This window comes from Ranitomeya variabilis, chromosome 7 (assembly GCF_051348905.1).
Source record: "Ranitomeya variabilis isolate aRanVar5 chromosome 7, aRanVar5.hap1, whole genome shotgun sequence".
Classification (NCBI taxonomy): Eukaryota; Metazoa; Chordata; class Amphibia; order Anura; family Dendrobatidae; genus Ranitomeya; species Ranitomeya variabilis.
This window is the reverse complement of record NC_135238.1, coordinates 40,346,112-40,372,370: the sequence shown is the minus strand read 5'-3', so window position 1 is coordinate 40,372,370 and position 26,259 is coordinate 40,346,112. Positions and strand designations below refer to the sequence as shown.

At 44.0% G+C, this 26,259-nt stretch overlaps 1 protein-coding gene across 2 annotated transcripts in view; it reads right to left on the bottom strand.

The window, feature by feature from the left end:
• Positions 1–24,850, bottom strand: part of TMEM130 (transmembrane protein 130) — a 44,515-nt gene extending 19,665 nt beyond the window's left edge. For both annotated transcript variants that reach the window (XR_013218078.1, XM_077274907.1), the window contains exons 1-5: positions 24,645–24,850; positions 21,634–21,939; positions 20,338–20,509; positions 17,453–17,613; positions 6,183–6,267 (exon numbers count right to left, since the gene is read on the bottom strand). Coding sequence is in view for 1 of the 2 variants with exons in the window: in XM_077274907.1 (XP_077131022.1) it covers positions 6,183–6,267; positions 17,453–17,613; positions 20,338–20,509; positions 21,634–21,939; positions 24,645–24,708 (788 nt within the window). In the remaining variant the exon portion in view is untranslated. The remainder of the gene's footprint in view (positions 1–6,182; positions 6,268–17,452; positions 17,614–20,337; positions 20,510–21,633; positions 21,940–24,644) is intronic.
• Positions 24,851–26,259: the final 1,409 nt, after the last annotated feature.

The following is a 26,259-nucleotide window of genomic DNA, read 5'->3' as shown; positions in this document are numbered from 1 at the left end:
ACACTCTCCCGTTCTGTGAGCACAGCTCCTATGCAGACATATGTGTTTCCATGGACTGACTGTAGTCATGTATTAGTTCCATCGGACTCTCGAACATAACTGCGGAATCCGACAACACAGGGTTTGTTTGTAGTCTGTAACCATGGGCACACATAACTTTTCATAGGAGCTGCATACACAAAATGCTACATTTCATAGGAGCTGCATACACAAAATGCTACAATTTGTTTATTTATGATTTTTCATAAAGTTTTTTTTTATCCCTTTTCAGTAAAAAAAAATGCTTTCCCCCTCCTCTATAGGAAGTAATATGCCTTCACCAAAGGTATAAATTAAGGAGAGAGGTAGGGAAACATTTTGGAGGACTTAAAGGGACATCGTCGTTGAATTTTTTCCTCCCATGAATATAATACGCATGAAAATAAAAAACTTGGTAATATATCTTATCAGAGAAATCTGCTTCTTTCTCCTCCTGGATTGATCAGGCATTATAGACAGCCCTGGAATTTACAGGAACTGGAGGCTTTTAGCCAAGAAGAGTGGGCAGCTTTAACTTCTGAGAAAATAAAGAACCTCATCCACAACTACCACAAAAGACTTCAAGCTCTCATTGATGTTAGAGGGGGCAATATACGGTATTAAGAAATGGAATATGTGAACTTTTGATCAGGGTTATTTGGCTGTTTTGGGTTGTCATAAATGGCTTCACCCAACCACTAACCATGAGTGGAGAAAAAGTTTTGGTGTTATCATTCATATTCTTTGAAAAAAGGCCAAGAAAGCAAAAATTCTGCCGGTGTATGTAAACTTTTGAGCACAACTGTATAGTGACTGCACACTTGTACCCTAAGGCCGCACAACCCATGGGGTATGACTTGGAATGGGGTCTTCTGGCAGATCGGTGCGCACCTATAGAGTGGCATACTTCACAGCCTTTCATTGGAGGTATATGTCAAGAGCCTAAAAATGGAGTGAGAACAGAGTAAGAAGAAAACTGTCCCTAGCAGGGTGTTTCTTTACTATACAGGTGCTTCCAGCCGTTTGTACAGCAGTGTCACATGTGCGTAGAAGCCATGAGACCTGCAAATCTGGATGTATGACATTTCATCTGTGCCCTTTACTTCTTCCTTCCTCTTCTGCCGTCTGTCAGGCTGTGTGCATGTGACATAAAGCAATCCTCTCACGACCCGCAGCAGCGGTGTATACTGATTATTATATACAAGGCATGCAGCGCCATGTATGGCCCACAAGCTCGCTCTTAAAGTAGCACAATATCCAAGAACCCGACCAAACAAGTGTACACATATGTCATGCACTAAAGTACGGAAAAAAGATTTGTAGGACCCTAGTCCAGTGACCACATCAGTAGTGCGTGTCTGCTATACCAAAGCCCTGTGCATCTATGGAGCCTACGTGGACCTGGGGATGCCACAGGTAGTAGGATATATGCAGGGCTCTAGTATGGTGGCCACGGACTACTGACACAGACAGCATTTAGATCAATGTAGGTTTTTCAGATTAACGTTTTTTTTGTACCCAGACAAAATGTCCACATGTAAAAAATTGCACTAGTTTCTCCTATGTTTCGGATAAGACTCGCCCATTCAAATCTATGGGTGTGCAAGAAAAATCGTATCCCATATGGGTCACCCACATACCATCCGATTTTTACAGATACATGGCAATTCTTAACATAGGAAACTGTATTTTAAAAAAATTGTTAAAAAACAGAGCAGTATGGTGGCTCAGTGGATAGCACAGTGGCTCAGTGGTTAGCACTGTTGCTTTGCAGCACTGGGGTCCTGGGTACAAATCCCACCAAGGACAACATCTGCAAGGAGTTTGTAGGTTCTCCTTGTGTTTGCTCAGGTTTCCTCCTACACATCGATAAGACATTTAGATTGTGAGCCCCAATAGGGACTGTGATAGTATCTGTGAAACGCTGTGGAATTAATGGCGCCATATGAGCGAGTAAAATAAATAAATGCTATACAGATGACATATCATTCATTTTTTTTCTGAATTATTTTTTATATGCTCATGTGAACTTACTCTAACGTTTACATACTGCACGCCTAGTTATACACTGGTATGTTCTCCATCTTCACTATATTACAGGGCCGATCCGAAGCCCAGGAAAGTGTATGTGTACATGGAGCATAAAACCCTACAAATGTCACCGCAGGTTTCCCTTCTTACACTGTGCAGCAAACCTGTAAGGCCACATTCACACGATCAGTATTTTACCTCAGGATTTGTAAACCAAAACCAGGAGTGGAACAAACAGGAAACGTATAATAGAAACATGTCACCATTTCTGTATTTATCACCCACTCCTGGTTTTGTCTTACAAATACTGAGGTAAAAAAAAACTCACCAAATATTCAACATGTGCACATGGCTTTACATTTCCACAATGAAAGTGGAGTGGATTTTCAGGTCTTGTGCACACATTCAGTATTTGGTCAGTATTTTACCTCAGTATCTGTAAGCCAAAACCAGGAGTGAGTGATAAATCCAGAAGTGGTGACGTGTTTCTATTATACTTTTCCTCCGATTGTTCCTCTCCTGGTTTTGACTTATAAATGCTGAGGTAAAAAACTGACCAAATACTCATTGTGTGCACGTGGCCTTAAAGAGAAAAATGTGCAGTAACACTGTGGAAATGTAGCCGGCCTGCAGAACATTTCACCCTTTGCAATGAACGTTAGCGGTAGCATAAGGCCATGTCCGAACCCTGCAGATCATTTCAACAATCGATATTATAATTCACAGCTTAACGATAGAAGACACATCAAGAAATTAAAATGGCTGTCATGTGATACATAGTCTACTATTATTACATGTTGCTATAGTCCACACTATGAGCTGATAATGTTTGTGTACATCACAGAGATGGAAGCGGTAATTCCAGTCCATCTTCTCTACATGAGCTGGATGGTGCCACCTCCACAGCACACCTTCTCTTTACCACCAGCCATTATCACCTCACAATCTAGATCCATGGGCATTATTATGGAGTCTGAGCCTCCTTTGCAGATAAAATGGCTCTCACTCTACAGAGAAGGTTTTCTACCAGATTTTGGAGATTTCTGTGGGAATTTGTGCCCCTTCATCCAGAAGAGCATATGTGAGGTCAGACCCTGATGTTGGAGGAGAGGTCAGGACTCTGTGCAGCCGGTCATGTTCTTCCATGACAAACTCCCCCAGCCATGTATTTGTTCACTGGGACATGTCATGGAGAACAGAAACGGGTCTTCCCCAAACTGTGCTCACAAAATTGGAGGCTATAATTTTCCAAAATGTCCTGGTTTGATGAACTATTAGGCTGTGTTCACACATTGCCTTTTTTTCTGCAGGCAAAACCTGCTCTCTTGGCAGTAAAGAAGCTGCTTACAAAAAGCTACATTTTTTGCTGCCTTTTTGCTGCTTTTTTGTCTCTTGTGCATGCTGATAAAGTTTAGTGCCCTCCATGATGCAACTTCCTGAGGTTTTTGCACCAAAAACGCAGCAAAACCATATACCTGTGTTTTTGCACTTACTCATTGCTTTCTATGGGTGAAAAAAAACATTGCAAAAATGCTGAAAGAAGTGACATGCTAAAACGCAGCAGTTTTCCAATTCAGTCAGGAAAAAAAACAATGTGTGCATGAGATTTCTGAAATCTCATAGCTGTTGCTGGTACTATGCAGGTAAAATGCAGCTTAAAATTTGCATTAAAAAAAAACGCAATGTGTGAACATAGCCTTAAAGGAAACTTGTCACCTCCAGAAAAGCTATTTACCTTAAGGTATGGGGTTTAATCTGCAGGTAAATAGCACTTATGTCTAGCAGGTTTACTGGATCACAGCTACAGGGAGAAAGTGAAGTTCTATTATCCCTGCAGCCGCTTGCTCCCAGTCATAGGGGCAGAGCATGGAGTGGTTACAGTCACCGTGCTCGATGCAGTAAGCATTGCTCTGTACAATGACTGACAGCCTGCTCTGTATGCATATCCTGCATACATACGCTGCAGAGCACACTGTCCGTAAAGGTGCAGGGGAATTGGTCACAACACGATCAGTGTGTACTGAGCAGTGACTGCAATTGGTCCCTGTACCTCCCCGAGAACTGGAAGCAAGCAGCTGTAGAGGGAATCCATTTTCTCTCTGTATCAGCACCTTTAGTAAGTCGTCTACATGCCAAAAATGCTATTTATCTGCAGATTACCCTTACGACTGCAAGTAAATTACAGGTTTCCTTTAACTTTTCCTTTTAGTTGAACAGAAGGACCGAGGCCAACCACAGAAAAACAAGCCCATGGCGTTATCCTCCTCCACTAAAATGTACATCTGGCACAATGCGATCAGGTAGGTAATGTTCTCCTCACATTATCCAAACCCAGACTCATCCATCAGATTCCAGACAGAGAAGATTTGTCACTGCACACAACACATTTCCACTGCTTCACAGTCCAATGGTTGAGGCTTTACCTCACTCCTTCTGACGCTCGGCATTGTGCTTGGTGATGTAAGGTTGTATGCAGCTGCTGGCTCATGAAGCTCCTAGTGGGGGTGCAGTGTTTGTGCTGATATTAATATCAGATGAGGTCTGGACTCTGCAGATATAGAGTCAGCAGAGCGTTGGTGACTTTTTTCCCTCTGCTCCTCAGCACTTGGTGACCCCGCTCTGCAGTGTTACGAGGTCTCCACTCCATGGCTGAGTTGCTGCGGTTTCTTCCACTTCTCAATAATATCACTCACAGGTGATGGGGAAGATTTAGGAGGGAAGAAATGTAAGCAACAGACTTGTTATACACCGGGGGCAAAGTGCCGGATGTTATACACTGGGGGCCAGATGTTATACACTGGGGGCGAGGGGCTGTATGTTATACACCTGGGGCGAGGGGTGGGATGTTATGCACCGGGGGTTGAGGGGTCGGTTGTTATACACTGGGGGCCGTATGTTATACGTCAGGGGCAAGGGGCTGGATTATACACCAGGGGTGAGGGGCCAGATGTTATACACTGGGGGTGAGGGACCAGATGTTATACACTGAGGGCGAGGGGACGGATATTATTTACTGAGGACAAGGGGCTGGATGTTATACACAGAGGACGAGGGGCTGGATGTTATACACCAGGGATGATAGGCTGGATGGTACACATTAGAGACGAGGGGCCAGATGTTATACACCAGGGAAGAGGGTACGGATGTTATACACTGGGGGCCGTATGTTATACGTCAGGGGCAAGGGGTCGGATGTTATACACTGAGGGCGAGGGGCCGTATGTTATTTACCGAGGACAAGGGGCTGGATGTTATACACCGAGGACGAAGGGCTGGAGATTATACACCGAGAGGCCAGATGTTATAAACCGGGGGCAATGGGCTGGATGGTATACATTAGAGGCGAGGGGCCTGATGTTATACACCAGGGGCGAGGGGCTGGATGATATAAACAGGGGATGATGGGCTGGATGGTATACATTAGAGGCGAGGGGCTGGATGATATAAACCAGGGATGATGGGCTGGATGGTATACATTAGAGGCGAGGGGCTGGATGTTATACACCAGAGGCGAGGGACCGTATGTAATACATCAGGGGCCAGATGTTATACACTGGGGTGTGAAGGACCAGATGTTATACACTGAGGACGAGGGGCTGGATGTTATACACCGAGGACAAGGGGCTGGATATTATACACCGAGGGGTCAGATGTTATACACCATTGGCGATGGGCTGGATGGTATACATTAAAGGCGAGGGGCCTCATGTTATACATCAGGGGTGAGGGGCTGGATGATATACACCGGGAATGAGGGTCCGGATGTTATACACTGGTGGTGAGAGGCCGAATGTTATACACCGGGGGCGAGGTGCTGGATGTTATACACCTGGGGCGAGGGGCCAGATATTATACACTTGGGGCGAGGGGCCAGATATTATACACTTGGGGCGAGAGAGGAGCTCCGAAAACACAGGTAAAGGAGTTAGAAACTCTCCCATTGAACATCAGAATGACAGATTCAGAGTTAATTAATTCTACAGCCAGCAATAGACAGTGCAACATAAAAGCTATAGATCTCAAGAGTGCAACATTTTAAAGGAAAAGCAAAAAAAATTAAAAAAAATACATGCATTCAAATAAGAAAAAAAACCTGTCCCCAAAGGTTGACAACCCCCTTAATTCACACTTACGTTCCAAAGATGTGCAGGGATATGCTGATATTCTGCCCGGTGGTGGTCTCTCTAGGGACAGCTATGGCGATACTGTTTATAACATCTGGAAACCAAAAAAAAACAGCGGTAACTTTCTGTACAGACCAAGGACATAGTATGCTGCTCAAAAAAATAAAGGGAACACTAAAATCCTACATCCTAGATATCACTGAATGAAATATTCCAGTTGTAAATCTTTATTCATTACATAGTGGAATGTGTTGAGAACAATAAAACCTAAAAATGATCAACGTAAATCACAACTAATATCCCACGGAGGTCTGGAGTTGGAATGATGCTCAAAATCGAAGTGGAAAATGAAGTTACAGGCTGATCCAACTTTAGTGGAAATGCCTCAAGACAAGGAAATGATGCCCAGTAGTGTGTGTGGCCTCCACGTGCCTGTATGACCTCCCTACTGTACAACGCCTGGGCATGCTCCTGATGAGGTGGCGGATGGTCTCCTGAGGGATCTCCTCCCAGACCTGGACTAAAGCATCCGCCAACTCCTGGACAGTCTGTGTTGCAACATGATGTTGGTGGATGGTGTGAGACATGATGTCCCAGATGTGCTCAATCGGATTCAGGTCTGGGGAGCGGGCAGGCCAGTCCATGGCTTCAATGCCTTCATCTTGCAAGAACTGCTGACACACTCCAGCCACTAGGTCTGGTATTATCCTGCATTAGGAGGAACCCAGGGCCAACCACACCAGCATATGGTCTCACAAGGGGTCTGAGGATCTCATCTCGGTACCTAATGGCAGTCAGGCTACCTCTGGGGAACACATGGAGGGCTGTACGGCCCTCCAAAGAAATGCCTCCCCACACCATTTCTGACCCACTGCCAAACCGGTCATGCTGAAGGATGTTGCAGGCAGCAGATCGCTCTCCACGACATCTTCAGACTCTGTCACATGTGCTCAGTGTGAACCTGCTTTCATCTGTGAAGAGCACAGGGCGACAGTGGTGAATTTGTCAATCCTGGTCTTCTGTGGCAAATGCCAAGCGTCCTGCACGCTGTTGGGCTGTGAGCACAACTGTTATGACCCCAATGGCAGAGGGTCTCAGGAATAATGCTAAGTCTGTAAATACAGAAAACCAGCTCATAGGGTAGTGGTAACTGGGCTGACCATATAACTAATCCTAGCACCACAAATACCAGCAGCCGGGGAACGTTCCTACGTTGATCCTAGACGTCTCGCGCCAGCCGGAGAGCTAACTACCCCTAGAAGGGAAAAGAAAGACCTTTCTTGCCTCCAGAGGAAATACCCCAAAAGTTGGATAGAAAGCCCCCCACAAATAATAACGGTGAGGTAAGAGGAAAAGACAAACATAAGAATGAGCTAGGTATTTAGCAAAGAGAGGCCCACTAGCTAATAGCAGAATATAGAAAGATAACTTATATGGTCAGCAAAAAAATCCTATCAAAAATATCCACACTGGAAATTCAAGAACCCCCGAACCGTCTAACGGCCCGGGGGGAGAACACCAGCCCCCTAGAGCTTCCAGCAAGGTCAGGAATCACATTTAGTACAAGCTGGACAAAAATGATAGCAAACAAATAACCCAAAAAACAAAGAAGCAAGACTTAGCTTAATTTTGCACGAACCAGGACCAGCAAACAGGAGCAAACAGAATGTGTCTGATAACACCGATGCCAGGCACTGGACTAAGGTTCCAGGAGGTTTATATAGCAACACCCCTGAAGTAACGACCCAGCTGGGTGCAAACTGAGGGAAGGAAATCCCAGAGTGATATCACTAGTAACCACAAGAGGGAGCCAAAAAAGTCTAATTCACAACAGTACCCCCCCCTTAAGGAGGGGTCACCGAACCCTCACCAAGACCACCAGGGCGATCAGGATGAGCAGCGTGAAAGGCATGAACTAAATCGGCCGCATGCACATCAGAGGCAACCACCCAGGAATTATCCTCCTGACCATAACCCTTCCACTTGACCAAATACTGAAGCCTCCGCCTGGAGAGACGAGAATCCAAGATCTTCTCCACCACGTACTCCAACTCGCCCTCAACCAACACCGGAGCAGGAGGCTCAGCAGAAGGAACCACAGGCACAACGTAGCGTCGTAACAAAGACCTATGGAACACGTTGTGAATGGCAAACGAAACCGGAAGATCCAAGCGAAAGGACACTGGATTAAGGATTTCCAATATCTTGTAAGGACCGATGAAGCGAGGCTTAAATTTAGGAGAGGAGACCTTCATAGGAACAAATCGAGAAGACAGCCACACCAAATCCCCAACACGAAGTCGGGGACCCACACCGCGGCGGCGGTTGGCAAAACGCTGAGCCTTCTCCTGTGACAATTTTAAGTTGTCCACCACATGATTCCAGATCTGCTGCAACCTATCCACCACAGAATCTACCCCAGGACAGTCAGAAGGCTCCACATGTCCCGAGGAAAAACGAGGATGGAAACCAGAGTTGCAGAAAAATGGCGAAACCAAAGTAGCGGAACTAGCCCGATTATTTAGGGCAAACTCAGCCAACGGCAAGAAGGTCACCCAATCATCCTGATCTGCCGAAACAAAACACCTCAAGTAAGCCTCCAGAGTCTGATTAGTTCGCTCAGTTTGTCCATTAGTCTGAGGATGAAAGGCAGACGAGAACGACAAATCAATGCCCATCCTAGCACAAAAGGATCGCCAGAACCTGGAAACAAACTGGGATCCTCTGTCAGACACAATATTCTCAGGAATGCCGTGTAAACGAACCACATTCTGAAGGAACACAGGAACCAGATCGGAAGAGGAAGGCAGCTTAGGCAAGGGCACCAAATGGACCATTTTTGAAAAACGATCACATACCACCCAGATGACAGACATACCCCGAGACACCGGGAGATCAGAAATGAAATCCATGGAAATATGTGTCCAAGGCCTCTTCGGGACAGGCAAGGGCAAGAGCAACCCGCTGGCACGGGAACAGCAAGGCTTAGCTCGAGCACAAGTCCCACAGGACTGCACAAATGACCGTACATCCCGTGGCAAGGAAGGCCACCAAAATGACCTAGCCACCAGATCTCTGGTGCCAAAAATTCCCGGATGACCTGCCAACACCGAGGAATGAACCTCGGAAATGACTCTGCTAGTCCACTTATCAGGAACAAACAGTCTGTCAGGTGGACAAGAGTCAGGTCTACCAGCTTGAAATCTCTGCAACACACGTCGCAAATCAGGAGAAATGGCTGACAAAATAACTCCTTCTTTAAGAATACCAACAGGTTCTGTGACTCCAGGAGAGTCAGGCACAAAGCTCCTTGAAAGAGCATCCGCTTTCACATTCTTTGAACCTGGTAAATACGAGACCACAAAGTCAAAACGGGAGAAAAACAATGACCAGCGGGCCTGTCTAGGATTCAAGCGTTTAGCAGACTCGAGATACATCAAATTTTTGTGATCAGTCAAGACCACCACACGATGCTTAGCACCCTCGAGCCAATGACGCCACTCCTCAAATGCCCACTTCATGGCCAGTAATTCCCGATTGCCAACATCATAATTCCGCTCAGCAGGCGAAAACTTCCTAGAGAAGAAAGCACATGGTTTCATTACCGAGCAACCAGGGCCTCTCTGTGACAAAACGGCCCCTGCCCCAATCTCAGAAGCATCCACCTCGACCTGAAAGGGAAGTGAGACATCAGGCTGGCACAAAACAGACGCCGAAGTAAACCGGCGCTTCAACTCCTGGAACGCCTCCACGGCTGCAGGAGCCCAGTTAGCAACATCAGAACCTTTCTTTGTCATATCCGTCAAAGGTTTAACAACGCTAGAAAAATTAGCGATAAAACGACGGTAGAAGTTAGCAAAACCCAAGAACTTCTGAAGACTCTTCACTGACGTGGGTTGAGTCCACTCATGAATAGCTCGGACCTTGACTGGGTCCATCTCCACAGCAGAAGGGGAAAAAATAAACCCCAAAAAGGGAACTTTCTGTACTCCAAAGAGACACTTTGAGCCTTTAACAAACAAGGCATTCTCACGTAAAACCTGAAACACCATCCTGACCTGCTCCACATGTGAGTCCCAATCTTCAGAGAAAACCAGAATATCGTCCAGATAAACAATCATAAATTTATCCAGATACTTCCGGAAAATATCATGCATAAAGGACTGAAATACTGAGGGAGCATTAGAAAGCCCAAAAGGCATCACCAAGTACTCAAAATGACCTTCGGGCGTATTAAATGCAGTCTTCCATTCATCACCTTGCTTAATGCGCACAAGGTTGTACGCACCACGAAGATCTATCTTGGTGAACCACTTGGCACCCTTAATCCGGGCAAACAAGTCCGACAAGAGAGGCAAAGGATACTGAAATTTAACAGTGATTTTATTCAGTAGCCGATAGTCAATACAAGGTCTCAAAGATCCGTCCTTCTTAGCCACAAAAAAGAATCCCGCACCAAGAGGGGAAGAGGATGGACGGATATGCCCCTTCTCCAGAGACTCCTTGATATATGAACGCATTGCGGCATGCTCAGGTACAGACAGATTAAATAATCTTCCCTTAGGAAATTTACTACCTGGAATCAAATCTATGGCGCAGTCACAGTCCCCATGAGGAGGCAGAGCACTGGATCTGGACTCGCTGAATACATCCTGATAATCAGACAAATACTCAGGAACTTCCGAAGGAGTAGAGGAAGCAATAGACACCGGCGGGGAATCAGCATGAATTCCCTGACAGCCCCAACTTGACACAGACATTGCCTTCCAATCCAGGACTGGATTGTGGGTCTGTAACCATGGCAGACCCAAAACGACCAAATCATGCATTTTATGCAGAACAAGAAAACGAATCACCTCCCGATGTTCAGGAGTCATGCACATGGTCACCTGCGTCCAAAACTGCGGTTTATTTTCCGCCAATGGCGTAGCATCAATACCTCTAAGAGGAATAGGATTTACTAACGGTTCAAGAACAAAACCACAGCGCTTGGCAAATGACAGATCCATAAGACTCAGGGCAGCACCTGAATCCACAAACGCCATAACAGGGTAAGAAGACAAAGAGCAAATTAAAGTCACAGACAAAATAAATTTAGGTTGCAAATTACCAATGGCGACAGGACTAACAACCCTTGTTAGGCGTTTAGAGCATGCTGATATAACATGTGTAGAATCACCACAGTAAAAACACAACCCATTCTGACGTCTATGATTTTTCCGTTCATTTCTAGTCTGAATTCTATCACATTGCATTAAATCAGGTGTTTGTTCAGACAACACCACCAGAGGATTAGCGGTTTTGCGCTCCCGCAAACGCCGGTCAATTTGAATAGCAAGCGCCATAGAATCATTCAGACTTGTAGGAATGGGGAAACCCACCATCACATTCTTAATGGCTTCAGAAAGGCCATTTCTGAAATTTGCGGCCAGAGCACACTCATTCCACTGAGTAAGCACGGACCATTTCCGAAATTTTTGGCAATACACTTCAGCTTCATCCTGACCCTGAGAAATAGCCAGCAAGGCTTTTTCTGCCTGAATTTCAAGATTGGGTTCCTCGTAAAGCAATCCAAGCGCCAGAAAAAATGCATCAATATTCGCCAATGCCGGATCTCCTGGCGCTAGCGAGAAAGCCCAATCATGAGGGTCGCCCCGCAAAAAAGAAATAACAATTTTAACTTGCTGAGCTGAATCTCCAGATGAACGGGGTCTCAGAGAAAGAAACAATTTACAATTATTCTTGAAATTCCTAAACCTAAATCGGTCTCCAGAAAACAATTCCGGAATAGGTATTTTAGGTTCAGACATAGGACTACTGGTAACAAAATCTTGTATACCCTGCACACGAGCTGCCAGCTGGTCTACACTTGTAATCAAGGTCTGGACATTCATGTCTGCAGCAAGCACAAGCCACTCAAAGGTAAAGGGGAGGAAGAGAAGGAAAGAAAAAAAACAACTCAGAATTTCCTTTCTTATTATCCCACTTCTGCAATGCTTTAAACATTCAATGTTGGCCTGGCATACTGTTAGGACCCCAATGGCAGAGGGTCTCAGGAATAATGCTAAGTCTGTAAATACAGAAAACCAGCTCATAGGGCAGTGGTAACTGGGCTGACCATATAACTAATCCTAGCACCACAAATACCAGCAGCCGGGGAACGTTCCTACGTTGATCCTAGACGTCTCGCGCCAGCCGGAGAGCTAACTACCCCTAGAAGGGAAAAGAAAGACCTTTCTTGCCTCCAGAGGAAATACCCCAAAAGTTGGATAGAAAGCCCCCCACAAATAATAACGGTGAGGTAAGAGGAAAAGACAAACATAAGAATGAGCTAGGTATTTAGCAAAGAGAGGCCCACTAGCTAATAGCAGAATATAGAAAGATAACTTATATGGTCAGCAAAAAAATCCTATCAAAAATATCCACACTGGAAATTCAAGAACCCCCGAACCGTCTAACGGCCCGGGGGGAGAACACCAGCCCCCTAGAGCTTCCAGCAAGGTCAGGAATCACATTTAGTACAAGCTGGACAAAAATGATAGCAAACAAATAACCCAAAAAACAAAGAAGCAAGACTTAGCTTAATTTTGCATGAACCAGGACCAGCAAACAGGAGCAAACAGAATGTGTCTGATAACACCGATGCCAGGCACTGGACTAAGGTTCCAGGATGTTTATATAGCAACACCCCTGAAGTAACGACCCAGCTGGGTGCAAACTGAGGGAAGGAAATCCCAGAGTCATATCACTAGTAACCACAAGAGGGAGCCAAAAAAGTCTAATTCACAACCCACAACCCCCGTCTGTAGACGTCGGGCACTCAGACCATCCTCATGGAGTCGGTTTCTAACCGTTTGTGCAGACACATGCACATTTGTGGCCTGCTGGAGGTCATTTTGCAGGGCTCTGGCAGTGCTCCTGTTCCTCGCACAAAGCCTGAGGTAGCGGTCCTGCTGCTGGGATGTTGCCCTCCTACGGCCCCCTCCACGTCTCCTGGTGTACTGGCCTGTCTCCTGGTAGCGCCTCCAGCCTCTGGACACTACGCTGACAGACACAGCAAACCTTCTTGCCACAGCTCGCATTGATGTGCCATCCTGGAGGAGCTGCACTACCTGAGCCACTTGTGTGGGTTGTAGAATCCGTCTCATGCTACCATGTTTGCACAACCAACATCCAAAAGTGACCAAAATCAGCCAGAAAGCATTGGTACTGAGATGTGGTCTGTGGTCCCCACCTGCAGAACCACTCCTTTATTGAGGGTGTCTTGATAGTTGCCAATAATTTCCATCTGTTGTCTATTCCATTTGCATAACAGCATGTGAAATTGATTGTCAATCAGTGCTGCTTCCTAAGTGGACAGTTTGATTTCACAGAAGTTTGATTTACTTGGAGTTAGATTCTGTTGTTTAAGTGTTCCCTTTATTTTTGAGCAGTGTAGTGTTAGGTCCAGTATAATAAAGATAACGGAGCCTGAATAGCGATAGTACGTGTAACAGAACCTTCTAGTAAACCCTTAACCCCTTAATGACAGCCAATACGTCTTTTAACTGACCTGAGATATAAGAGAATAGCCTCCCCATACAGGGGACAATCCAGCAGCTGTCGGCTGTACACTAAAGCTGACAACTTGCTGTATCAGCCATGATCAGTGTTTGCACCGTCCAAATCTGTTTAACCCCTTAGATGCTGCTGTCAATAGTGACTATATCATTATAAATGGTTAACAGAGTGTGGGGGCTTCCTCTTTATCCCAAATGGTGCCCTCAGATCATGATTGTGTGGTCCTGATGTTTGCCATGGCAATTCACAACCAAATAGCAGCCTTAGAGTCTGACGGCTGTAGTAATCTGTTTAGAAGTTAGAGGCATTTACGTGGTAAAAATGCACATTTTCATTTCTGTCATACCACTTTGCATTAATTCCTGAAAAGCACCTGAAGGGTTAATAAACTACCTGACTGCTGTTTCCAATATGTAAGGGGATGATGTTTTTAAAATGTTATAAGTTTGGGGGGTTTCCCAATATATGGGACCCCTAAAGGCACTTCAAATATGTATAAGTCTTTAAAAAAAATAAATTTTGTAAATTTCCTTGAAAAAATGAAAAATTGCTGCTACATTTTTAAACCTCCTAAAATGTTAACAAAATAAAATAACATTTTGCAAATGGCACTGATGTAAAGCAGACATGAGGGAAATGTTATTTATTAATATTTTGTTGTGTTATGACTATCTGGATTAAAGGGATAATCATTCAAAGTTTGAAAATTGCTATTTTTTTAACATTTTTCTCAAATTTCTGATTTTTTTCATAAATAAACACAAAATATATCAACCTAAATTTACCATTATCATAAAGTATAATGTGTCCTGAAAAAACAATCTCAAAATCACTGGGATTTGTTGAAGCGTTCCAGAGTCATTACTACATAAAGTGACACTGGTCAGATTTTAAAAATTTGGCTCCATCACTAAGGGGTTAAAGGAACATTAATCATAGAAAATGATCAGAAAATATAAAAAACATCCCGGCGATTCCTCCCTAATCTCCTTTTCTTTGATCCTATTCTGTCTCATATCACAATTATGACTGAAAAATATACAGGTCCTTCTCAAAAAATTAGCATATAGTGTTAAATTTCATTATTTACCATAATGTAATGATTACAATTAAACTTTCATATATTATAGATTCATTATCCACCAACTGAAATTTGTCAGGTCTTTTATTGTTTTAATACTGATGATTTTGGCCTACAACTCCTGATAACCCAAAAAACCTGTCTCAATAAATTAGCATATTTCACCCGTCCAATCAAATAAAAGTGTTTTTTAATAACAAACAAAAAAACCATCAAATAATAATGTTCAGTTATGCACTCAATACTTGGTCGGGAATCCTTTGGCAGAAATGACTGCTTCAATGCGGCGTGGCATGGAGGCAATCAGCCTGTGACACTGCTGAGATGTTATGGAGGCCCAGGATGCTTCAATAGCGGCCTTAAGCTCATCCAGAGTGTTGGGTCTTGCGTCTCTCAACTTTCTCTTCACAATATCCCACAGATTCTCTATGGGGTTCAGGTCAGGAGAGTTGGCAGGCCAATTGAGCACAGTAATACCATGGTCAGTAAACCATTTACCAGTGGTTTTGGCACTGTGAGCAGGTGCCAGGTCGTGCTGAAAAATGAAATCTTCATCTCCATAAAGCATTTCAGCCGATGGAAGCATGAAGTGCTCCAAAATCTCCTGATAGCTAGCTGCATTGACCCTGCCCTTGATGAAACACAGTGGACCAACACCAGCAGCTGACATGGCACCCCACACCATCACTGACTGTGGGTACTTGACACTGGACTTCAGGCATTTTGGCATTTCCTTCTCCCCAGTCTTCCTCCAGACTCTGGCACTTGGGACCACTTAGCAACAGTCCAGTGCTGCTTCTCTGTAGCCCAGGTCAGGCGCTTCTGCCGCTGTTTATGGTTCAAAAGTGGCTTTACCTGGGGAATGCGGCACCTGTAGCCCATTTCCTGCACACGCCTGTGCACGGTGGCTCTGGATGTTTCCACACCAGACTCAGTCCACTGCTTCCTCAGGTTCCCCAAGGTCTGGAATCGGTCCTTCTCCACAATCTTCCTCAGGGTCCGGTCACCTCTTCTCGTTGTACAGCGTTTTCTGCCACATTGTTTCCTTCCAACAGACTTACCATTGAGGTGCCTTGATACAGCACTCTGGGAACAGCCTATTTGTTGAGAAATTTCTTTCTGGGTCTCACCCTCTTGCTTGAGGGTGTCAATGATGGCCTTCTTGACATCTGTCAGGTCGCTAGTCTTACCCATGATGGGGGTTTTGAGTAATGAACCAGGCAGGGAGTTTTTAAAAGCCTCAGGTATCTTTTGCATGTGTTTAGAGTTAATTAGTTGATTCAGAAGATTAGGGTAATAGGTCGTTTAGAGAACCTTTTCTTGATATGCTAATTTATTGAGACAGGTTTTTTGGGTTATCAGGAGTTGTAGGCCAAAATCATCAGTATTAAAACAATAAAAGACCTGACAAATTTCAGTTGGTGGATAATGAATCTATAATATATGAAAGTTTAATTGTAATCATTACATTATGGTAAATAATGAAATTTAACACTATATGCTAATTTTTTGAGAAGGACCTGTATAAAGGAATCTTGTCTTTGTGTCTCAGAAGTTCAGCCATGTCCCACCTCCTTTTTATTAGTATCTTGGGTCTGGCAGTAAGGAAACTGACTGCAGCAGGAGCCTTACCCCCACCCTGTCTGCAGCAGGAGCCTTCCCACTCTGCCCTGTCTGTAGCGGGAGCCTTCCCCCTCTGTCCTGTCTGCAGCAGGAGCCTCCCCTCTCTGTCCTGTGTGCAGCAGGAGCCTCCCCCCTCTGTCCTGTGTGCAGCAGGAGCCCCCCACCCTGTCTGCAGCACCATCCTCCACCCTTTGCCCTGTCTGCAGCAGGAGCCTCCCCATTCTGTCCTGTCTGCAGTAGGAGCCTCCCCCCTCTGCCCTGTCTGCAGTAGGAGCCTCCCCCCTCTGTCCTGTCTGCAGTAGGAGCCTCCCTCCTCTGTCCTGTCTGCAGAATGAGCCTCCCCCCTCTGCCGTGTCTGCAGAATGAGCCTCCCCCCTCTGCTCTGTCTGAAGAATGAGCCTCCCCCCTCTGCACTGTCTGCATTTCTACAAAACTGAATTTTTCAGGATCAAGCAGAAAAGGCTGCGGACTGAACCAGTGAGGGATTTATTTTTAAGCATTAATTTCTGCGATTAGTGTTCCCTTAGGTATACAATTGAAATGTCCAAATCCAAACTCATCAGAAGTTTAAAGGGGTTTTCTCATCTCTTTAAGATAGCCATTCAGCTTAGATAGCTGTGTACATCTTGACTCCTTCCCTGTCCATAATATTAGGATTATGCTGCAGCCAGATACCTTGACTGCAAGTTATCTTGACAACAAAATGATTGAGCATGTTGAAATTCAATATGCCTGATCATTCTTTCTCTCAAGTCCGTGGTGGTCATCTGAAACCAGCAGGTTGGACTAGCATTCATCTAATGTGTATTGCCACCTTTCTGTTGCTGCTCTGACCCTTCGCCATGCTTTACACTGCTGCTCAGCTTCATCAGATGGGTTTCTGTGTATAACCACAAGTCCAGGACATAATCATGTCAGCGCACAGAGAGCCGATCCCCCTCCAAAATATATCCTCATTAGTGAGAACAAGATCTACCAAAAGAGAACCAATATCACGACCCCCAACAACATGTACCTTGTAAGGTTAACATGGCCGTGAAGTTCCCGGTCTTTCTCTCAGGGTGTCTTTGGTAATTGGCTTCATGGAGATAAGCAGTAACAAGAAGGGAAACTTTGAAGTTTCCAGGTGAAGAAAAGTTATGATGGACAAAAGGATCAGATGTCAAAACCGTGGTTCTGTAGTAAGAAAACACAAAGACATTATATATATACAATATATATATATATACTGTATATACAGTACATAGAGATCGGTCCGGCAGCAGACCCTGCTATCTAGGCTCACACAAGATCGATCTTCCTGCAGATCATTCATCCATCAGGTCGCCATGGCTCATCCATTTTTAAAATCTGATAGAGGCGACTGGTCTGACTTTTTTTGTGCACTGACTCTAGGTAATGTATAGGGTCACACGACCGTATAAAAAAATATCATCCAGAAAAATTGAACAATTTTTCACTTATTATCCACATAAATCTATATTTTTACAGCAGCAGCTATTGATCATTTACAGTTTCCTATATTACAGAATTGCGATGTATCCGTAAATATCGACAGCTATGCTGAGGCTCCTTGCAATATTTTTTCTCGCACCCATAAACTTGAATGGGTGAGTCTCATCTGATTTTCTCTGCGATTTGTTGTCACATGCAGATTCGGTCAGTGAAAATAGTCGCTCATCTGCACTGCCTCATTCAATAATATTGGTCCGAGTGTGATCTTATTTTTTGATGAGCAGCACTCGGGCCAAAGATACGGTGGTGAGCACCGGTCCTTAATCGGAAGGGAAACTGTAAGTACAAAGTAACTGTAAGTAACTGTAAGTACAAAGTAACTGTAACTGTAAGTACAAAGTAACTGTAAGTACAAAGTAACTGTAAGTAACTGTATGTACAAAGTAACTGTAAGTAACTGTAAGTACAAAGTAACTGTAAGTACAAAGTAACTGTAAGTAACTGTATGTACAAAGTAACTGTAAGTAACTGTAAGTACAAAGTAACTGTATGTACAAAGTAACTGTAAGTAACTGTAAGTACAAAGTCTGTCCTCGGCTTCTCATCCATCCATAGACTTTAATGGCCATTTTTGATAAATAAAACGGATAGGAATAGGACATACTGAGTCTCACGGACCCGTTTTTAATACCGATGTGTACGGCTCAATAAAAGTCAATGGGTTGAGAAAAACAGGCTCAGTGCTGGGATACAGTTAGGTCCATATATATTTGGACAGAGACAACATTTTTCTTATTTTGGTTATAGACATTACCACAATGAATTTTAAATAAAACAATTCAGATGCAGTTGAAGTTCAGACTTTCAGCTTTCATTTAAGGGTATCCACATTAAAATTGGATGAAGGGTTTAGAAGTTTCAGCTTCTTAACATGTGCCACCCTGTTTTTAAAGGGACCAAAAGTAATTGGACAGATTCAATAATTTTAAATAAAATGTTTATTTTTAGTGCTTGGTTGAAAACCCTTTGTTGGCAATGACTGCCTGAAGTCTTGAACTCATGGACATCACCAGACGCTGTTTCCTCCTTTTTGATGCTCTGCCAGGCCTTCACTGCGGTGGTTTTCAGTTGCTGTTTGTTTGTGGCCTTTCTGTCTGAAGTTTAGTCTTTAACAAGTGAAATGCTGCTCAATTGGGTTGAGATCAGGTGACTGACTTGGCCATTCAAGAATATTCCACTTCTTTGCTTTAATAAACTCCTGGGTTGCTTTGGCTTCATGTTTTGGGTCATTGTCCATCTGTAGTATGAAACGACGACCAATCAGTTTGGCTGCATTTGGCTGGATCTGAGCACACAGTATGGCGGCTCTGAATACCTCAGAATTCATTCGGCTGCTTCTGTCCTGTGTCACATCATCAATAAACACTAGTGACCCAGTGCCACTGGCAGCCATGCATGCCCAAGCCATCACACTGCCTCCGCCGTGTGTTACAGATGATGTGGTATGCTTTGGATCATGAGCTGTACCACGCCTTTGCCATACTTTTCTCTTTCCATCATTCTGGTAGAGGTTGATCTTGGTTTCATCTGTCCAAAAAATGTTCTTCCAGAACTGTGCTGGCTTTTTTAGATGTTTTTAGCAAAGTCCAGTCTAGCCTTTTTATTCTTGATGTTTATGAGTGGCTGCACCGTGCAGTGAACCCTCTGTATTTACTTTCATGCAGTCTTCTCTTTATGGTAGATTTGGATATTGATGCGCCGACCTCCTGGAGAGTGTTGGTCACTTGGTTGGCTGTTGTGAAGGGGTTTCTCTTCACCATGGAGATTATTCTGCGATCATCCACCACTGTTGTCTTCCGTGGGCGCCCAGGTCTTTTTGCATTGATGAGTTCACCAGTGCTTTCTTTCTTTCTCAGGATGTACCAAACTGTAGATTTTGCCACTCCTAATATTGTAGCAATTTCTCGGATGGTTTTTTCTGTTTTCGCAGCTTAAGAATGGCTTGTTTCACCTGCATGGAGAGCTCCTTTGACCGCATGTTTACTTCACAGCAAAACCTTCCAAATGCAAACACCACACCTCAAATCACCTCCAGGCCTTTTATCTGCTTAATTGAGAATGACATAACAAAGGGATTGCCCACACCTGTCCATGAAATAGCCTTGGAGTCAATTGTCCAATTACTTTTGGTCCCTTTAAAAACAGGGTGGCACATGTTAAGGAGCTGAAACTCCTAAACCCTTCATCCAATTTTAACGTGGATACCCTCAAATGAAAGCTGCAAGTCTGAACTTCAACTGCATCTGATTTGTTTTGTTTAAAATTCATTGTGGTAATGTCTATAACCAAAATAAGAAAAATGTTGTCTCTGTCCAAATATATATGGACCTAACTGTATATCAGGTATCATATGTGTGAATGCAGCCGTATTCGGTCATCACAAACCTGCCATCAAACACCCATTTATAGGTGAGTGCAGCGGACTTAAAGAAGTCACTTGGGTCGTGGATGAGGAAAGACAACGTCACACTGGTGTCCGTGGCCAAGACGAAGCCGAGCCTCTCGTGGGTGCCATTACCGTCTGCTTGTGATGCCGCGAGACGCCCCACGATTCCTCCTGTACATGGAAACACTCTGTTACTCTATGTAAAGGGTTAACATTATAATAAAAGCTCCACAACCTTTGAATGTACGTTGGTAAGTGGGAATAAGTTTGAAATGCGTCTCTCTCTGTCCCACTATTTTGGATGTAATTTTTATCATTAATATGGAATAAAAGTGACTATTATTTTGAACCAGGAGCTGGAATATCACTCCCTACATTTTTTTTTTACACTTTGGTAATGTCTTAAGATAACTGCTTCCCGTCAATATATGGAAAAATGATTTTTTTTTCTGTATTTTATTTTTTTTACATGGCCTGTCCTCACCAAGTCCTATATTCAAACAGCGGCAATAAGTCCTATTGTATCAGTGCGAGTAAATCTGGGGCCACATAGTGAAAAGATCTCTTACATCATAGCACATTGCAAATGAATGGGGCTCCAAAGAGGCCAGAAAAGTATTGAGACAATCAAATGATTCCGGCCGTAACATTTGAGGTTCTTAGACGCCATTTCCTTGCAATGTAGCAGCTTGACCATTTTTCTTTGTCAGAAAAAAAAATACAAAATGTATTGCTTGGAAATTCGGAGACATGATGTCAGTAGTTAATAAACTAAAAAAAAAACAATTTACATTTTACTCAAAAATATACCTATAAAGAGGAAAATCAGACAAACTGAACATTTTGCAGTGGTCTCTTAATTTTTGCCAGAGCTGTATGTGGTCCTCGCCCCTCGGAGTAAGGTGACTGATTCTATAGGTGAGAATGAAGGTGGCTAACATTGACTGACAATCTTATGTACATGGGGTCCCTTAAAGGGTTATCTCAGGGTTACAAACTGAAGGCATTTTGCTAGGATATGCCATCCCTTTGTGATAGATGGGGGTCCAACTGCTGGTACTGGCACCCTTAATGATCACCCATAATAAGGTGCTCTCGGCCACCGAATATGTAGGGTTTTGCAGCATGGCCCCATTCATTTGAGGCTGCCATTAGCCCTGGGGGCCACATATGAGGACTGTAGTACTATATGGCATACCAGGTGCTAAGGAGCCCATCAGCCACTGCCTGTTACCTACACACAGCCATCCTGTAATGTGGATGTGGCTAGAGTATTGGAGAGTAGCGTGGCCTACTTGTAACCTGGAGTTCGGTGCTGTTTCTTGCGATGGGTTCACACGTGGAGCAGAGTCTTTCTGTCACCCGGACTGATATGGGGTAGGACCCCGGAGATTCGCACTGCAACGTAATAGCGGAGCTGGATTCTCCCTGTGAGCGGTGGGTGAGCCAAAGAGGGTTGTAGACCCAATGAAAATGATACAGTCCAGGGTCTGCTATGAGACTCGTGCTGCCATTTGCTATCAGTAAGCTGGCATTCACAGTCGCCTCTGCGCCGGATGTTATAGGGCCATCTGAGGAAACCATCAGGAAGTAGGATTCATCTAGAAGTTGATAAAGAGAGAGGTCAAGAAATAGGAAGTGATTATTGACCATTAATAGCTACATTTGTCCATCAGGTAACATTACACATAAGCCCAGAGTCAAACTGGGGTGTCACCAAGGGCCCACCAGTAACCACTCCAGGGCCCCACTTCTGAACTACAATCAAATATGACATTATCCTTAATCACAAATTTATATAGCAATGATCTGGGTATATTGTTAAATTAATAAGATGCCGCCATTGTCTGTACATAGTATATTGTGCCAAGTGCTGCTGATATAAGAGGGTGGTGGCCCACCAGGGGATTCTCCTGTTCTCCCGTGGGCCAGTCCAAGCCTGAAAAAGCCCCTAGTGAGAGGACTGAGCGGCTGCCAAACCCTGGTACATTAGGATTATTGTCCATTGACGCTTGTGATTCTGCCCATGGATCCAATCTTTAAAGGGTTATTCCCAAAATGGTACGTGATTCCCTATCGATAGGAGAGGGAATAAATGACTGATTACTGGGGGTTCTACTGCAAGTACCCTGAGAATGGGGATCGGGAATCCGGAAACTGGGTTCTTATTAATTGGAGTCTCTGCACTCCATTAAGGCAATCCTATAGACAATGATTGGAGGGAAGGTTGGATGTGCACTCTCGCTCCAACATAGGGTTGAAGAGTGAGGAGGGAGAGTATTGAGCTCACGTGCAGCCCAATGCTAGAGGATGAAATCCGTATGGAGGGTGCCGGTCCCGCAGGTGAAGCTCAGCATTGAATTGTGACAAGGAAGGAAATCGGCTCCTCCATCCAACAATAGATAAAATTGATCAAAAATCTATTGGAGATTCTTTAAAAACATGGATTCCAAGAATGTAAAAATCTGACGCGCTTCTGGCGTTCAAGTCATAGCATAACTACGAGCGCTTGGATGCCAGAAACGTGTCAGCTTGTTACATTCTTGGAATCCATGATTTTAAAGATTTTCCAATAGATTTTTGATAAATTTTATCTATTGTTGGATGGAGGAGCCGATTTCCTTCCTTCTCACAATTCAATATGGTTGAAGAGTCTGGTTCCAGGGTTCAAGAGCCTTGTTCTCAGGATCACTGGGGGTCCCAATGGACGGACCCCCAGTGAGTAGCAAGCTAGCCACTATCTTATGGATTGGAGGTAAGTTAATATCTTGGGAATATCCCTTTAAGACTGCTTGGTGCATAAGGAACAGTCGACACGTACACCGAGAAAATCAACCAGCGGACGTATCCATAGACTCCTAAAATCTGGACATATACCATTAGAGCCGGGTTAGGGAACTGCCTTCTCGGAAAGCTAAGCTCTGTATAACCCCGCCTACACCACTGACTGGCAGCTTTCTGTGTACACTGTGCATAGGCAGAAACCTGCCAATCAGTGGTGGGGGTGGGGATATATAGATAATTAGTAGATCTGCTGCAGATACAACAGTAATTTTATCAAAACTGCAGCAAGTAGCCCAGTAAGTGACACATCGCTGGAATCAGGCTCTTTTCCCTGACATTTTTCTGCTCTTGGAATACATAGAAAAACCTGCTGACAAATTCCCTTTAAGTTATAAGGAAGTGAAACTTTTTCCTTGCATATCATATTCTTCCAATATATTTGTTTCTCAATATAGGTTCATAATTATACATCAGTCTCAAAGCGGCATAAAACAGTACGGACGGAGATGGACGGACCGGTCGCAGGTCTCTCAACCAAAACGTGTTTGGCGCTGATGTCACTAGTTAGCCACTAGTGTTCCCTTCTATGTATACAAATATCATAGTAGTATGTGTATACAGGGGCCGACGAGAGGACACATGCGGAGTAAGAAACCTCAATCAGGTCCGCTGGGGTGTGGATGAACCTACTGAGGGGAGGGTTAATATGGGGGAGTAAACGCCCCCCGGACTAGTCCACAGATTGTCTGCGTGCTATATACACAAGCTGCACATATACCCAGACTCATAATTAAAGGTGGCCCAGGAAAATATCTCGGCCCCTATATTTATAACTCCCAATACATCATATACCAACACAGGAGGACAACAGGAGTATTTATAAAAGGTAAAAATATTTAAAGTTTATTGAAAACATCAGTAAAACATTATTTTATAACGCACTAAAAAAACACCAAGTGAAGACACAAGGATAAGGGTTCTGATGTTATCCTATGGTGTCTTCACTTGGTGTTTTTTTAGTGTGTTATAAAATAATGTTTTACTGATGTTTTCAATAAACTTTAAATATTTTTACCTTTTATAAATACTCCTGTTGTCCTCCTGTGTTGGTATATGCTATATACACAAGGAGGTGAATTTATATAATGCAAGAATCACATCATTATAATGCAGGACTAAAGCTGTGCAGCCTACGGGGGCGGTCTGGGGTCCTGGCCAGTTCCCTTTAATAAACCAAAACTCCCTAAAAATGGGAACAGAAAAATGATCCTGCAATATATCAATGACAGCTGAGATATTCCCACATCAGGCCGAAATATGCAGCAAAATGCCAATGAAATCTTCCACACATCCCCGGCCCTCGGGGGCAGAATATTTGTAATTACCCGATCTTACGTCACTTAGAATTTCTCCTTATAAATTCAATTGCACGACATAGCCATTCCCAGATACAGCAGTGACAGCCCCTACAATATACCCGACAGCCAGCAACGCATCCCCAGGGTATCAATGGGTTACTTACATCCAAACGTGGCAGCAGTCAGGAAAAGAAGGCAGTGGGTCACAGGCGTGAAGCTGGAGGCCATGACACCCCTATGTAGGGAGCAGCGAAGATCAGGAGCAGCTTTGTGCAGTCACATAATATGACAGCATCACCTTCCTCCTCTGTACCAGGGTGCTGTCACCCTCTGGTGGAAGTAGGTGGAACTGCACAGAGACATTGAGACAGACAAGGCTCCTTGTAATAACTTTGTTTGTTTTTTTGTTTTTTTTACTTTAAAATGCTGCAATGAGGTTCCCACCGCATAATCTTGTTAATCAGCTTTTTAAAAAGTTAGTTAATTTCCTAAAAAAAAATATTAAAAAATCAATTGAGCTGCATTATAGTACATATATAATGGTGGTAAGACCCCTCAGAGGCGGGACTGTTAATGATAATGCATGGGCAAAGTAAACCAATAGTAAGGCTGATCATTCACAACATTAGCACCACCTGACTAATATTGTGTAGGTCCACCTAATGCTCCGAAAACTGCTGTGATCTATCAAGGCATGGACTCCACCAGACGTCTCATGGTGTCCCGTGATATCTGGCCCCAAGAGCAGATCCTGGAATTTGGAGGCTTCCTAACTTACGGTTTTCAGGTTTACAGTATATGTCCCATTGGGCCCCTCTTCACTTTCAATTTTTCTTCCTTGTTTTCCAACGTCTGTACCTTTTTTCATTTTTCGCTCCATACAGTTGCATCTGGGCTTGTTTTTTTTTGAGGCCCAGTCTCTAGTTTTTACCTTCACCATTTTGGGGCCCATGCGCTTTCTGATCTCTTTTTGCTTTGTCTTTATGGGAGGTGAAATGACCAAAAAATAGGGATTTCAATTTTATTTTTTATTTTGATGTTCACCTTATGGGATAAATATTATATTTTATTCCTTTTGAACATATACAGTATATGCAGTGATTCTAAATATGCAAATTATTATTTTTTTATATATTTGTTTGTTTTTGTATGTTTTTATTAGACCACCCAATGGGACTTTCACCTGCGATCCATCGATGGCTTGTACACTGCACTGCTTTGCTGTAATCATCGCCACACTCTTAAATGCCGATCTCACTACTGACAGAGGATTTTAGAGGATTCAACTACATTTGATTGCAGCAGTTACACTGTGTAACACAGCCGGCGTCCGTGCCGTATGGCGCAGGCTCAGCTCTTGCTCTGTTTGGCCTACAGCTCCTAATGGGTAAGGACAGATTTCGGCCAGTCCTTTGGAGGAGCATTGTTGGACTGACGGCCTAAGTGAGCTCGTTCCTCACGGTAGCAGTGGTGGCCATAGGCTAGAGTGGCTTGTCCATTGCAGGAGAGGCGGTGGGCTGGAGGCCAGGAAGTTTGGCATGAGGCCTGTAGATACCCTGAAAAGTGGGGGATCTGGCACTTTTTGGGAGAGAACTATTAGGCTGATATTTGTATACAAGACCCAGAGACAGTCATTGCGGGCAGACTGGAGACTACTCAACAGCCCTTTTAGTCAAGAGGGTGCAGAATATACGACTGTAAGCCATCATAAAAGTTCTCTACTTTCATGTACGGCTGCTGAGACTCCCACTAGTCGGGAAAGACCTGAAGCCCCCTATG